The sequence below is a fragment of the Sphaerodactylus townsendi genome, linkage group LG06 (assembly GCF_021028975.2).
Source record: "Sphaerodactylus townsendi isolate TG3544 linkage group LG06, MPM_Stown_v2.3, whole genome shotgun sequence".
Taxonomy (NCBI): domain Eukaryota; kingdom Metazoa; phylum Chordata; class Lepidosauria; order Squamata; family Sphaerodactylidae; genus Sphaerodactylus; species Sphaerodactylus townsendi.
In genome coordinates this window covers 61,428,132-61,442,943 of record NC_059430.1, presented here as the reverse complement: position 1 = coordinate 61,442,943, position 14,812 = coordinate 61,428,132, and the positions used below count along the sequence as shown (strand labels likewise).

Sequence of the window (14,812 nt, the reverse complement as noted above, 5' to 3'; positions counted from 1 at the left end):
TTCTAATTTCAGTTCCATTCATTATTTTCCCTGCTGTATGGCATTTCAGAAGGTGATGAATGTACACTTCCTAATCCTTACTCTCACAATGGAGTTAATAACAACAACTGATTATAAGGCTGCCAGATCTGAAGCTTTCAAATGTAAATGTCAGCTTGCCTAAAACTCAGTATACACCCAGGTCTTAAATCATACAAATAATCCATTAGTAGAGAATTCTAACATATAAAACGAACTTAGGCTTTTCTTTGGGATTTATTTTTTTTTAAATAACCACTATTATAAAAACTGTTATTTTAAAGCTAAATCACAGCTGCCAAAGAAATATATTTTCCGTGATGCATTTATTGCAATTATTTAAGAGGGTTTGACACTTTCCAGTGGAAATGACTGAACAGTACTTTTCAAAACAGAAGAAAAGAGGTCTTAGGAAAAATCCATTCAATATTACTTTCAAGCAAAGTTTCCAGCAGATTTTAGGTGCATGACCAGCAAAAGATAAAGTGCATATATTCAATTTAGGTATGCCTATCAAAGTGTCATGGACTTTAAAAAATACAGTAGTTGAGCAAAACACCATTCTAATTTTAGTGCACTGTGTTTAAATAGTTTTCATTATACTTTTTCATTGATCTTTATATAAGTCATTCTGCCTGTTTATCTCCCCAAATTTTAATATTACATTTTAATAGTAAGCATTAAATATTTAAAAACACACACACAAAACAGAGATGGAGCACATTTCCTTGCAGTCCAGCATATTATTTTAATAGAAGCAGTTATTCATCCTTTGGATCCAGGTTTCAGACCTGCAAAGGCTTTAGAGTTTTTGAGGGAATGTGAAATTTCATTAAGAAAAGAAATGAAGTGGGAATCTCTCTCTGACTTCTTGGATTCAAAAATAACTACAATGGTAAAGTGAGGCTCTGGACGGGTCAGAAAGTACGTGCTTTGAACTTTGTCATCATAGAAATAGACCACCTTTTCTAAACTGTTAAGGTCAGCAGTTCTGTCAGACATAATCATAATGACATTGGGCCAATGCATCACAGGCCTATCATTGGGCAGAGAGACTACTGCAGGATACTGATCTACACCCTTTGGGGCTTCTCGATAGGAATGGGGATGATGATAACCATGTCCCTGAAAGCTCTCTGATCCCTGGTTGTCAAATATTAAAGAAATATTAACAGCATCGTATTTCCTGATGAAGCTGGAAATTTTCCCAAAATAGTCAGGATTGGCTTTTGCAGTCAAAGTTTTCATTTCAGATGGAGTTGTTTGCCGACTAAGTGCTTCATGAAAGTAAAAGCTAAATTTGGCTAGAAGACTATTTTTGAATTTCATTAGCCAAAGGAAAAGATGTGGAGGTTGCACAGCCTTCTGAGATTGGCCACCAAATAGATGTTTCTTGGTTTCTCGCTGCTTCTCAAAGATCTGTCCCCACGTGTGTAGCTTTGTGTGAGCATTGTGCAAGTTGACCAATGATGGGAGGAATTTCCATTCTGAAATCTGTGCCTGAGCCTTCAAAAGATGGGTGAGCACGTCTGCTTCTAACTGGAAATTGCTTTCAAGAGAACTAAGGATTGGATGATGAAACCTAGAAAAGCAAAATACATTTCAATACATGTGACAGATGTTGCCTAAATGTAGGCTTAGTATACATATACAAAATGCTGTAGTTTCTAAAATCATTATTTTTAATCATTACTTGTAATTTATTGTCTAACCAAACAAATCGAAAATTATGAAATTCACAGAATGTCTCCATTTCCACAAAACTCCTAAACATTTCACAAAGCAGCAAGATAGTCTGCTGTTTACATAACTTCATAAGAACATAAGAAAGAACCTGCTGGATCAGACCAGAATCCATCTAGTCCAGCACTCTGCTACTCGCAGTGGCCCAGCAGGTGCCTTTGGGAGCTCACATGCAGGATATGAAAGCAATGGCCTGCTGCTACTGCTGCTCCCGAGCACCTGGTCTGCTAAGGCATTTGCAATCTCAGATCAAGGAGGATCAAGATTGGTAGCAATAGATTAACTTCTCCATAAATCTGTCCAAGCCCTTTTTAAAGATATCCAGGTTAGTGGCCATCACCACCTCCTGTGGCAACGTATTCCAAACACCCCTGTTAAAAATACACTGTTTAAAAGATGTGGCTTTGAGAAAAGCCCTCCAAAAAGAAAACCAGAGCTCACTCAGCCCTTTCTGTCCCAGTCCTCTTCTCCATTTCATATCGAAGTCACCACTAAAGAAAAGTAAGCTACAAACTTAATGAAACAATCTCAAAAACACGAAGCAACCACTGATCAGTAATTTTACACATGAAATACAAATGCAGCATAGTTTTGCAAATGAAAACAAAGACATATCCTATACCAAATAAACTTGAGCTCAATAGACCTTGGAAGTTAAGCAAAGTTTGTACTTGGAAGGAAGACCACTGAGAAAGTCCAGGGTCAATCAGAGGTAGGCAAACTACTTCTAAATATCTTTTGCCTTGAAAACCCTAACTGGTTGCCATAAGTCAGCTGTGACTTGACAGCACAAAAATAAACTCCTGTATGCTACAGTTAAAGATAATTACAATTGTAGAAAACTACCATGTCAATAAAAACAGACTCTTGGTGCAACAAATCATACTGGATCTCCCATTATATAGATTTGAGATGCAGCAAGCTTCCATAGCATGGTGTAGATATGAACCTGAATCTCCCAGATCCTAGATCAACACTGTAACCACTATACCACACCGGTTCTCAATCTACATACATTGTGGATTCTAAAATAACCACAGCTCTGAAAGAATCCTCCATATACAGGTTTTCAATCTTCCTGCTTAGACTAAAAAGAACCATGATACATACAGCCCATAGACTGACCTTGAACTGTATTTCTTTAATATGGTTTCCAAGATGTTTACTAGTTCTTCAGAGATGATAAACTTCTGGGTGCTAAGGCTATACATTTTTTCATAAAAGTCAGCAATTTCCATTCGAGCCTGAACAAAAAAACAGAGCTGCTCACAGAGGTGAGAGAGCAACTCTTCTAGGTGAGGGGCTGTTCCTCCCAATGCATTCCGACCTGTTGCTACCACCTTCTTCAGTTCGTTATGCAGAGATGTGTAGATTGTGCGTATGGAGTCCTTTCGGCTGAAGAATGACTGACCACCTGTTCAAAATAAAAGTACTTACTACTCAAACTCATAGAACAAAACTATGTTGATAGATACACAATAGATCTTTGGGTGATTCGACTCCCCCTTCCCAAATAATTTTTCAACAAGAGCTTACTTCCATCTCATCCTACTGCCCATCTCTTGCATTCACAAAGGTCACAATATTATTTTTCTTTTGTTTTTGCAAGTAAGATCATCTAAAACTCATAAGCAACCTCTTCCTTGGATAATGCCATTATGAAATGTATATCACCTATACTGATATTAATAATTCTAGATTGTTTAGCTTGTTTTGTGAACAAAGCACTTTGAATTCTTAAAACACAGAAATGTGAACTGTAGAGTTATATACCAGAGTTCCCCACTCCAAAAACTTGCCTGACTGCTAATCCAGTGAGAACTGTCATGCAAGTTTGAAGAACTGCTCATTTGTCTATTAATGCATGCAAACAAGCACATCTTGCATTATTTAAAATTTAGAAAAGGACGAGCATGTATTTTCATATCTGCTTCACCACACCTGAAGGGACTGTCAAGAACTATTAAGAGAAGGCAACAGTGTCAAGTAATCAGTTGCTTAGAATAGAAAGTATGAAGGTAGGTCAACTTCACAGTGAAGCCTAATACGGGCCAGCATTAATTCTAATGGTACTCACTACAGAATGACACCTGGTCTGGCCAACTATTCCATGTTGATTCAAAATCCCACCATTAGAAAGGGAGGGAGCACAGCAAAAAAGAAAAAGAGTGAAAATCTCAAAAATGGCAAAAAATTAGTGGTATATATACACATCAGACAGAATGACACTGCCTCCCTGGAGACTTTGTAAGTCTGCAAAGATCTTTTCTATTGTCACTTCTATCCCCTCAATCATAAGCCTTTGACTGGTACTGTTCTTCTCTTTTAGAAATTTCAAGCCACTTTAACAAGTCAGGAGTGATTTCTCTGCAATGTATGCACCTGGTCATAGACATATCTTTAACCTATCCTCTGTGGTCAATTAAAGCTGCATCCACATATAACTGGAAGTTGTGCCACAGCAATCATCTGCAACTGAGGCTTCCTATGTGGATAAGAGAACCCAGGAAATGAAAGACTGCAACAGCAGCACAATATCCAAGGACTGTGAATGCAGCCAGAGAGAACGAAAGATGTGATGAAATTTTAAAGCTGGATGCAACCCATGGCCTCCAATACCCCAGCCTGAGGTGTGTCTAAATTGGGATGCAAAGGCACCTGCCTTAAGACACTACTCTTCACATGGATATAAGACTAAGAAGAAAGGGTAGAAAACAGGTTATAGAAAGGAGTCTCAGCCTCCATGTACGGCTGAAAAATCCTGGACCCAAGGCAAAGGATCAAGAGAAATGTTTTCAGCACTGTCTGAGCAGGCAAACTGCATGAGTCTTACTGTAAACAGAAGAAAACTGTCTCTCTTTCACCCTCTGTCACACAAATGGGCGCGCGGGTGGTGAGCTCCAGAGAGAAAGCAAACCCCGGCCAGCAAAAAGAGCGAGAGAGACATACGGGTGGGGAAGAAAACCTGAAGCAGCCCACCGTCAGGTACCTAATTTCTGGCCCAAGAAGGTCATGCTGTGATAGGCCTTCTCGGCGGCAGCCAGATGGGCCAGCCCGGCCAGGAGCGAGAGCCAGCTGGCCCCGGCGCTCTTGTTGGCCTCGCGCTCCTTCTCCACATTGTCCTTGGCCTTGTCGTAGGAAAAGATCCCCAGGTGGGAGAAGAACGTCTCCAGCACGGCCTGCTCCACCGGCACCGGCGCGCCCAGCGGGATCGACTCCCCCATTCGGCCGCGACGCAAACAGCTCCGCCCCACTCGCCTTCACTCACACCCACCCCCGCGCACAGACCGCGGCCACATGATAAGGCGGGGAGGCGAAATGCTATGCTGCCCCGCCCCTTCCCACTCAGGAGCCAATCCCAGAAGCGAGGGCCGAGGAATTTCGCAGCCACGTGGCAAGGAAAGGTGGGGGAACAGAGGAAGCGGCAAACTAGCATGACGCGGGGAGCGGGAGCTGCAGGGAAATGAGTTCTTGTTGGCCGGGTTCTCTTAGGCGGCTTTAAGCAGGGGCGAATCTAGGCAAACTGGAGCCCGGGGACAAAATCTGAGTTTGGTGCCCCCCCCCCCAATGGACGACCACCCTCCCCCACAACGACCAAACAATGATTTTTTGTACCAGCTCACAAAACACCTCCCACCACCAGCAAAACATACATGGCTCTCCCCACCAACTCTCTTTCCTAATTTTGTCCTCACACCAACCCTATGAGGTAGGTTGTTAGCCTCAGAAACAGCTCCAAGCCAGTGCAAGTGGGAATTAACTTTTAAGCATGTAAATCTCTCACAAATCACCGCCCCCATCAGAAGTTGGAACTTTCCCCCCAAAGGCAGTTTGAACAAAGAAAGAAAATCAGAGAGACAACTGTGAGTTGGCTGAAGTACCTTGGATAGCAGGCTTTCCCCATTTATCTTTGTGGATCTGATGTGGGGTAAATCTGCCACCTTGCAGTAGTGCCTCTACCTATACTCTACTCATTTTAAAACAAGTGTCAAGGTTCCAGTGTTCTTGTTACCAGACAAACCTGTAGTAGAAGGGGTGGGTGGGTATTTTTTAGAAACAGTGTTTATCATTCCTGCAAACTACCCACGACATGCGCAGGTAGAGACGGCCTGGCAAAGATGCAGGGCCTTCTGAGTTAAGCATGGGGACTGGGCGCCCTGCCCCAAAGCCCCCAGTCTGGGTGGGGAGCCATGGCTTCGGAGGCGCATGCATGGGCCCCGCAGCTGACAGGGAGGCCATAAGTCGGGCTTGATGTGGGGTGGAAAAACCAGGTCTTGCCCCCCAGTGCTGGCTGGGCATGGGGCAGGGGTGGAAAACTCTTGTCTTGCCCTGGGCATCATTTTCTGCCAGTGTGCCTCTGAGTTTTTTCACTTGACAGTATGCTGAGAATAGGGACTGCTGTAACTCACAAGGTCTGCTCAGGAGTTGGTCTGATGTATTTGGCTGGCTAATACTGGAAACTAATTGCTGGACTAGATGGAGATAGGTCCCCTCTTGAAGGCCAGAAAGAGTGGGCTCCACCACCACATGATGCAGAAGATCGGAACCTCATGCTTTTGTCAAAAGCCAAAGCAGCTGAGGAAGGGGGAAACAAATGGATGTTTGACCAATTCCCCTAAATATTTTTTTGCACTACAAATTGACTTTCTATCAGAGCTTCTATTTTGCTTTATTGACCAACCTGTCCCCTCCAAATTAAGCAACCAGCCATTGCTCTGGAGAGGACCTGCTCCCAACACCCGTGGCAACAATCTGTCTAAAACAAACATTCAAAAGAATCATAAGAGACCCTCATAATTGATGTTATAGGTAATTTAGTGCTAAGTGTACGGCAAAGATGAATGAATGTGCCCTTTTCAGCCTGGTGGCATCTAATATGGAAAACTGGGTTTGATTCCTTACTCCTCCACATGAGTGGTGGACCTTTATCTGATGAACTGGATTTGTTTCCCCCTCCTACACATGAAGCCTGATTGGTGACCTTGAACTAGTTCTCTTTGAACTCTCTCAGCCACACCTACTTTACAAGGTGTCTGTTGTGGAGAAAGGAAGGGAAAGGAGTTTGCAAGCTAACAAATGCCTTCCTTTCCTCTCCCCACTTTCTTCCTCTCCCTCTTTCCTGCCCTTGTAGGGTAGCAGGTGGGGCAGACAGAGTGGGGAATCAAACTCACTCTGCAGATTACAGCCCAGCCCCACAGCAAAAGTTAAGAAGCCAGGCACTCCACCCCCCCCCCCCATATTAAGGCTATTCACAATTGCAAACAAGATTTTAGGAATAGAAGAACAATTTGGATTCATACATTGCCTATAAGGAGTCTCCAAACAGTTAACAAACACCCCCCCTTTCCTCTCCCCACAGCAAGCACCTTGTGGGGCAGAGAAAGTGGGGCATCAAACTCACTCTGCAGATTCCAGTCCAGCCCCACAGCAAAAGTTAAGAAGCCAGGCGCTCCATCCCCCCCCCCCCTAATATTAAGGCTATTCACAATTGCAAGCAAAATTTTAGGAATAGAAGAACAGTTTGGATTCATACATTGCCTATAAGGAGTCTCCAAACAGCTAACAAACACCCCCCTCCCTTTCCTCTCCCCACAGCAAACACCTTGTGGGGCAGAGAAAGTGGGGAATCAAACTCAGCTCTGCAGATTACATCTCAGCCCCACAGCAAAAGTTAAGAAGCCAGGGCTCCCCCGCCCCCACACACACCCAATCAAGGCCATTCACAATTGCAAACAAGATTTTATGGATAGAAGTGCAGTTTGGATTTGCACATTACCTTTAAGGAGTCTCCACACAGTTCACAAACGCGCCCTCCCTTCCTCTCCCCACAACAAACACCTTGTGGGGCAGGGATTGCCTTCCTAGCCAGCCTATGGACTTCTCCTGTGCTGGCTGGCGCCCGTCTGCTGGGGAGAAGGCTTGAGAGCAACATCAAGGACTTACTGGAGAATAAGGCACTGCACTCTGGGCGAGAGGGAGGGGAGGCGGAGCTCTCCAGTCCTCCTCCTGGAGGCACAATGGTATTTCTCCCCCCGCCCTCTGGACACTCAGGGCCACCGTAGCGAGTGGGCGGGGCTATGTCAGGCTTCCTTAATTTTTTCAGCAGCCGCTTCCTGAATGCCAGGCTTGCTTGGGCTTCCAAAATCAGTCTGCGTGAGGGGATGTTTTGGCGCCCCCCACGTGACTGCAATGGATGCGCCCGGGGACAAGGGGTACCCCTTGTCCCTAGGCAAGTCCGCCAGTGGCTTTAAGTAAAAGGGAGAGAATTGTATTTATGCCAGAAAAAGGAGGAGGCGGCCCTAGACTCCCCCCCCCCCCCCACTAACATGTCACACTTAAACACCATGGGATGCGGAGGCGCTGCTTACACTGAATAATCTCTCACTGCGTAGATTTTCACTCACTGCAGATACGTCTTCAGACCTGGGGACTGGCTGACATGGACCCCATGAACTCCCCTTGTCCTGCGTGCTTAGGAAATGGCTGACCCCACCCTTCTCCGGCTGTCACCCCATCGCGTATGGGACAGAGAGGTTGGTAGTCTGCTGACTTCTCTGCCAGGTGGGTTCCCATCAAGGGGGGTGGGTGGCACAGCTCCAAGCCTGCTGCCCTGTCCCGTCCCGTCATTACAGGTGGCGCCCCCAGCTCATTGTTTGACCCTGGTGTTATCAAGCTGCTCCAAACACTAGCGTCTGCTGAGCTGATCGTCAGGTGGTGGCACCACATCAGCTGGACCTCCCATCCAAGGACCTCTTTCCTCCATGGCCACCACGGCTCCCTAAGGGTGAGCATAGTTCCCATGATCCCCTATGGGCAATGGCTGCCCTTAGTTTTAGTACATCCCTCCAGCCACACCCCACATTCTGCTTGTGAATGTGAGGACAAGTGAAAGAATTGTTCTTCTGGGTCAAATTTTGCAAGTATTCACAACACATTTCATTTGCATACCATCTTTCTCCCCAACATAAGCAAAGGGGCAAACATAATTCTCCTGTCCTCTACTTTATGTTCACGACAACCCTGAAAAGTAGATTAGTAGAGTGTGTGTGACTGGCCATGGCAGAGTGGGGATTCGAATAGAGGTCTCCCAGATCCTAAACCAGCATTCCAAAGCACTACACCACACTGGCTATTCAAAACTTTGGGGCAACATATTGCTAAAACCTTGAGGATACGTGGCTCAGAAACTTGTTTTTGCACTGTGGCAGTGCTGAAAAGTAGTGGCGCCATGAAGCATTGGATATATGACTGTTGTGTTGAGATCTGTGGCTAGGGACATGACCTGTGATCTGGTGGTTTTGGGGGTGACCTAATGCAGAAATCATGAGGATCCATGCTTTTTGACCACATTTTTTAGCCACAGCAGCACCATGAAGCATTGGATATGTGACTGTTGTGTTGAGATCTGTGGCTAGGGACATGCTGTTTGATCTGCCCCTCAATGGTTTATCCCTGATGTCTGGAATGTATGCTGCCTAGGTTGGAGTAGTTTTAATCTAAAATAGTAACGAAACAATAACTGTTCAAAAAGAACTTTATTGAAATTTATAGCACAAGAACTAAGTCTGTGTTTAGAAGAAGGTGTTTGGTCTCTTGGTGGTGAAACGTGGCTTATGCTGGCGACGCAGAACTCTGTGCGGCAGAGGGAACTTAATTTTAGAATCCTGTAGGTAAAAGGACAACATATGAGTGAATTTGCCTTATCAGCAAACTAGCAAGATTACGTGTTCAACTATTATGCATATCATTTAAAAAGTAAACACTAACATCAATTTGATACACAGAACAAGAAAGATTCATCTTTGCAGTACATACATCCGGGGTGCTTATCAAGTATTTTTAGGAAGTGGAAGTGGCCAGGTAGGGCTTTTGCTCAGCAAGGATTCTGACTGGCTGGGCAGATCTTTTAAAAATGTTGCTTTGGCAGCAGTTTCCACCATGGCACAAGGATCTACACTGTGTTATTGAAAATCTATGGCAATCATTTTGTAGCTAGCTTATCCTCCTGCAGCCATTTTATTACTGTGTCTACTATGCTGGGCGAGAATTCCAAACGTGCCCATAGGCTCAAAAAGGCTGAGTACTCCTGACATTCAAGCGGAACATGTCAACTGTACCAAGGAACACTATTACTGAAAAGAAATGTAAAGTATTTTGCATCATTTAATATATTTCAGGTTCATGAGATTTTTCCATTCAAGTCATTAATATTTTGGAACAATTCCTGTTAGATATTAATGCACCTGTCACAAAGTGAATGCAGTTCCTGATCTATGCAAACTCTTTTACAGAAATTACAGGGATTAAGACTATTCCACTTCCAACTTCATAGGTTGTCCAATGCATACATGTAACTTTGTTCTACTTACATGGAATTGCTTGACAGCTGGTCTGCGGCATTTGCTAGCAGCGATCTCCTCAACCTTCATAATTTGAATTGAATGAGCACGGGCCCTATGACGGGCCCCCATATCGCGATCTGCAATATATCATAGAATTACACACTATTTGAGCAAAAGGGACAAGAAAGAGATCCATGGTTTGGTATCGCTGAAATCCATGAATGCACTAACCATTGCTATTTGCTTGTGGCACCTTCAATTTCACTTTCAAAAACACATCAGCTTTTGAAAGGCGACAAAGTACATTTTATATTTGCACACATGACAAGAACATTTCATTAAAAAAACAATGCTCTTTGGGTTTGTATGCAGTGGTTTTAAGAAAAATTTGAAAAAACTCTAGAACTGCATATACACAATTCAAACCACACTTCACATATTTCAAAAACATTTCAACAACCACAGTTTAGAACTTCATGTTTCCACCCATCACTACCAAATAGGCAGATTTCATGTGATATTAAATTGGATATAGAAGTGCATTTAGTTCCTCACACACATAACCATAAAAAAGAGAGACTACAAAAAAACAATTTTAATATACAATTCAGCTATACTCTTGAAGGTTTTGGTGACTATGAAATCATTTCATTAATGAAAGTAATACTGAGTTGAATGTAAATTTATGAAGAAATGAAGATGTACGTTCATGTTGTAGAATCTATGGCGGATTCTGCATGGACTGACTTCACCGGTGTCAGCCCAGTAAAAACACTGTTTTTTGGGGGGGGGGGGACTTCCCCCCAAACAGTGTTTTCTTTTGCCTCAATGAGTGAGGCAAATGAAAAACAGCGACATCCACCCAATGCCGAGTGAGCGGCACCAGGTGGATGCCGCTGTTTTCTGATGTGCCGCTTTTTAAAAAAACCTTACCTCCATGTCCCTGCGTAGCTCCATCGGGACAAGGGGACTCACACCCTGCCTTCCAGGCCATCACCTGGACCACGGGGGCTTGTCCCCTCGTCCTGAGGGAGCTACACAGGGATACAGAGGGTTTTTTTTAAGTTATGCGCCTCGTGAAGAGGAGCTGCCACAGAGGGAGGAAGGGAGAGGGAGGGGTGCCATGCAAGGGAAGAGAAGTGAGGGAGGAGTGGCATGCAAGGGAGGGGAAGGGGACCCGGCATCTTGACATGGTCCACCCACTCTAGCGGAGGGAGGGGGAGGGGTGGAATGCAAGGGAAGGGGTGGGGGAGGGGAGTGAGTGAGTGAGTGAGTGAGGGGAAAGGGCCACCCGCACACAAGTGTGCGAACAGCCCAAGTGCTAGACTTTTAGGCCAGTGTCTTTTACGCCAGTGTCCCGCCGCTCCCTCAACATCATTACAACATCAAAAGGAGACTTGGAATGCCAAATGTTGTCTACTTACAACACTGTGTAACAGCTCCAGCAGTTGTCAAATCCCTGTATTCCCTGTACATGTTGTGAGTTCCACTACGAGAATCATACCGCAGCCAGATACCAAAGTTTTTCACTTTCAGGGGAGACTTCTCATAAACCTACAATTAGTCAATATGACAACAATGCAAGGTTAGAAGCCATCAGAGTTTCATGTGTAATTGGTAACAAATTAATCAGAATGAATGAAAATGTATAACTGTATGCTGTATCTATTTTTGATTACTATGAAACAAAAGAAAAATATTCTGAATGTACTATATGTAGAGCTTCACAGTTCCATTTAGTGTAAAATTGTCTATTATTTCCTTACTTTTCTCCACCCTCACCTCCCAGTTTCAGGATACACCATTTTAGAATACTTCATACTGTTTTTAAATCACAGTGTCAATTACCTTTCCCAATAAGATAAAACAGTTACTATGCCAAGATGCCTGCTTTTCAAAGCATGTATATTCAAAATACGGAAAAGCTCCAGGTAGCAATCAGAAATCATTGGACAATCTATTCTCTTCAAACATGTTTCACTGTTTTTAACAAACATCTCTACTATGGTAAAATCTTGAATCAGGGAGCTTGGTTGATTATAGACTGTATTAATTTTTAACTTCTTTCTGTATTTGTATTGTATTAATTTGCATTTTCTTAATTTTAAGACTGTATTAATTTTTAACTTATTTCTATTTGGAACATAAATATTTAGAGAAAAAATATCTTCATTATATTAAAAGTCTGTATGTTTAGAGTCATAATTACAGGGTCTTTTCTGCTGCTTTTCTTTGGTGAAAACCATGCAAAATTGCAAAAAAAATTGTCCCATTCAGCTACAGCCATGTGATATACACACAATTCAATCAAATAGTAAAGAGAAAAGAATGAATATATTAGTTTTCAACATTAAACACCTTGAGAGAACCAGCATTTTGGGAACTGGGAAACAGGTTCCCTGAATCCAACTAAGTGTGAATGGAAAAATGATCTGTCAGTATTCCTTGACAAAATTTAGAAGGCACTGCAGGAGTGAAAAGTAATGGTCAAATGGATCTGATATGAAGACAACAAAGGAGATTAAATCACTCTTGTTTCTCCTGCAAGTGCAGTTCCGCATAAGAGAGAGAAAGGAAGGTAATTTTCAGTGTATCCCTCTTCCATGCAGATATTTCTCTACACAGGTTCTACATAATCTTTCTAGAAGTCAGAAGGGGCTGCATGAACAGAGGAAAGCACAACTCGATCATCTTCCATGCATTTTGTGCCCCATGTAACGTAAAACATTGGCATGAATATGCAATTATTTACCACAGCAGAAAATGAAATGGTTTTCAGTTTTTTATACATTCATCATACCTGTCCACAGTACACAATTTCCCCAGAAGATTTCTTTATTTTCTTCAACTGAGAAACAAAGTACCAGAAGCGGGACTTTGCAACAACATTATTAGGAGCAAAGATGCGCATACGATAGAGGGGTGGCATTGGGGACTTCGGAGTAGGAAGACACCTCCCAACAACTTTGTATTCCCTAAGCTTTAAAAGAGAAAATCCATTCAACATAAAATATTGCTACAATACCTCAAACTATTAGGGCACAACTGAAACAAGTAAAGTAACTGTGAAGTACGCGTGAACTACATGAATGTTTGCTACAGCATCTAAGTTATTACCATTCTCATGAGAAACTTTGGCCACATAAGAAATGCCACTGATCTTTCCTCCCATCCCTCCCTTATTTAAAAGGCAATGAGGAAAACAATTGGCATGGTGGGTGGTTAATAGCACATTAAACTGTAAGAGGGTGATAAAATGCCTGTCAATACCGTGTTTCCCTGAATATAAGACAATGTCTTATATTAATTTTTGCTCCCAAAGATGCACTATGTCTTATTTTCAGGGGATGTCTAATTTTTCCTGTGTTCTGTTCGTCGGGCATGCTTCCAAACAAAAACTTTGCTATGTCTTACTTTCGGGGGATGCCTTATATTTCGCATTTCAGCAAAACCTCTACTATGTCTTATTTTTCGGGGATGTCTTATATTAGGGGAAACAGGGTAACAGTAACATATAAAAGTTCCTGCTTTAATTTCCACACTAGCCACACTCACTAAGCAACAGTGAATCCGTTACCATTCAGCCTCATTGTTCTTCCCTCCAAATTTGCAATAGGAAGGTCTAATCACTCTAATTTGCAGAGTAGTTGTGAGGAAGGATCACTGACGGAACATGGTGCAGAGATTAGAGTACTAGACTAGGATCTGGGAAACCCAGATTCAGATCCCACCTATAAAATACAAAACTTGGGCCTGCCACATTCAGTCCTATCTTACACACTACGAGGATAAAATAAAGGAGATATTGAGGTTTAAAAGCACCCTGACCTACTTGGAGGAAAGGCAGAACCAAAAAAATCCGGAGTAAACGTTTAAAGTATATTCACAGAACACCTAAATAATTTCTTAAATTATGTAGGTACAAAATTAAATTATTTTTTAAAAACTGTTGGAGCGAAAGGGGGACCAGGCCATAGTTTCTGAGTGGTTCTATACACACATGTATGAAACCAAGCGCCATCCTTAATAGCGATTATGCAAATTTCAGTGAAAAAGAAAACCCACCCAAAGCCTTCTAAGTGTAAATGGCAAATTAACAGCCTGGAGAAACAAAAAGCTCGCTGATTGGGCCAAGGCCCACCTCGGGAAGGCTCCACGCTGTAAGTCAGCAGGAACTGTGGCCGGCCGCCATGTTGTGTACTCGCGGGTGGCAAAAAGATTGAAAAACGGTGAAACTCCTCCGCCTGCAGGGTCCACTCTCCCCGCCCCCTGCTAAGCCCATTCCCTTCCAGCTACCGGGAGCCCCGTCGCCCGCACCCCACCCCCACCCAACGGGGGCCACCGGCGCTTACAGTGCCCGACGCCTTCATGGTGCTGCCTGCCGCGCGGCCTCCTGGAAAAGAAAGGGCGCATGCTCCCTACCCTCGCTTCGGCAATCCCGATCGTGAGGACCCGCCCGTTCCGACAGCAGCTATCGTTCATTGGTTCCTTGAGGGCGCATTACTATTGGTCACCTCTTCCGAACACCGGAAACTATCTGACCCGCCGGATAAGGCGGTTCATGTCTGGAATTTGGCTGAGATTGTGATCTGTGCGCCCGTAACGTGTCGCGGGGGGGTGGAGGTAGTCTCTGGGATATGTGGAAATGACTGTCAGAGAGCCGAAGAAAACGAAGGCGCTGTTCAAGTTCTACATTTGGCTTTCTTTTT

The 14,812-nt window shown here is 43.5% G+C and overlaps 2 protein-coding genes and 1 non-coding gene across 4 annotated transcripts; all 3 read right to left on the bottom strand.

Moving 5' to 3' along the window:
• Positions 1-327: 327 nt before the first annotated feature.
• Positions 328-5,017, bottom strand: KICS2 (KICSTOR subunit 2). Its single transcript, XM_048502130.1, has 3 exons — positions 4,751-5,017; positions 2,887-3,175; positions 328-1,600 (listed from the first exon to the last, which is right to left on the bottom strand). The coding sequence occupies exons 1-3, from the start codon at positions 4,983-4,985 to the stop codon at positions 784-786; spliced, it is 1,341 nt and encodes a 446-aa protein (XP_048358087.1). The 5' UTR covers positions 4,986-5,017; the 3' UTR covers positions 328-783.
• Positions 5,018-9,277: 4,260 nt separating this feature from the next.
• Positions 9,278-14,568, bottom strand: RPL18A (ribosomal protein L18a). 2 transcript variants are annotated; one of them, XM_048501961.1, is made up of 5 exons: positions 14,456-14,568; positions 12,904-13,083; positions 11,528-11,657; positions 10,131-10,240; positions 9,278-9,425 (listed from the first exon to the last, which is right to left on the bottom strand). In XM_048501961.1, exons 1-5 carry the CDS (start codon positions 14,471-14,473, stop codon positions 9,333-9,335), a joined length of 531 nt encoding a protein of 176 aa, XP_048357918.1. In that variant the 5' UTR covers positions 14,474-14,568; the 3' UTR covers positions 9,278-9,332. The 2 variants fall into 2 exon arrangements, with proteins under 2 accessions (XP_048357918.1, XP_048357919.1); XM_048501962.1 differs by having other exon boundaries at positions 12,904-13,078; positions 14,456-14,518.
• On the bottom strand, positions 10,346-10,476 carry LOC125435986. Its single transcript, XR_007244965.1, has one exon. It is a non-coding gene; the product is annotated as a small nucleolar RNA SNORA68 (small nucleolar RNA).
• Positions 14,569-14,812: the final 244 nt, after the last annotated feature.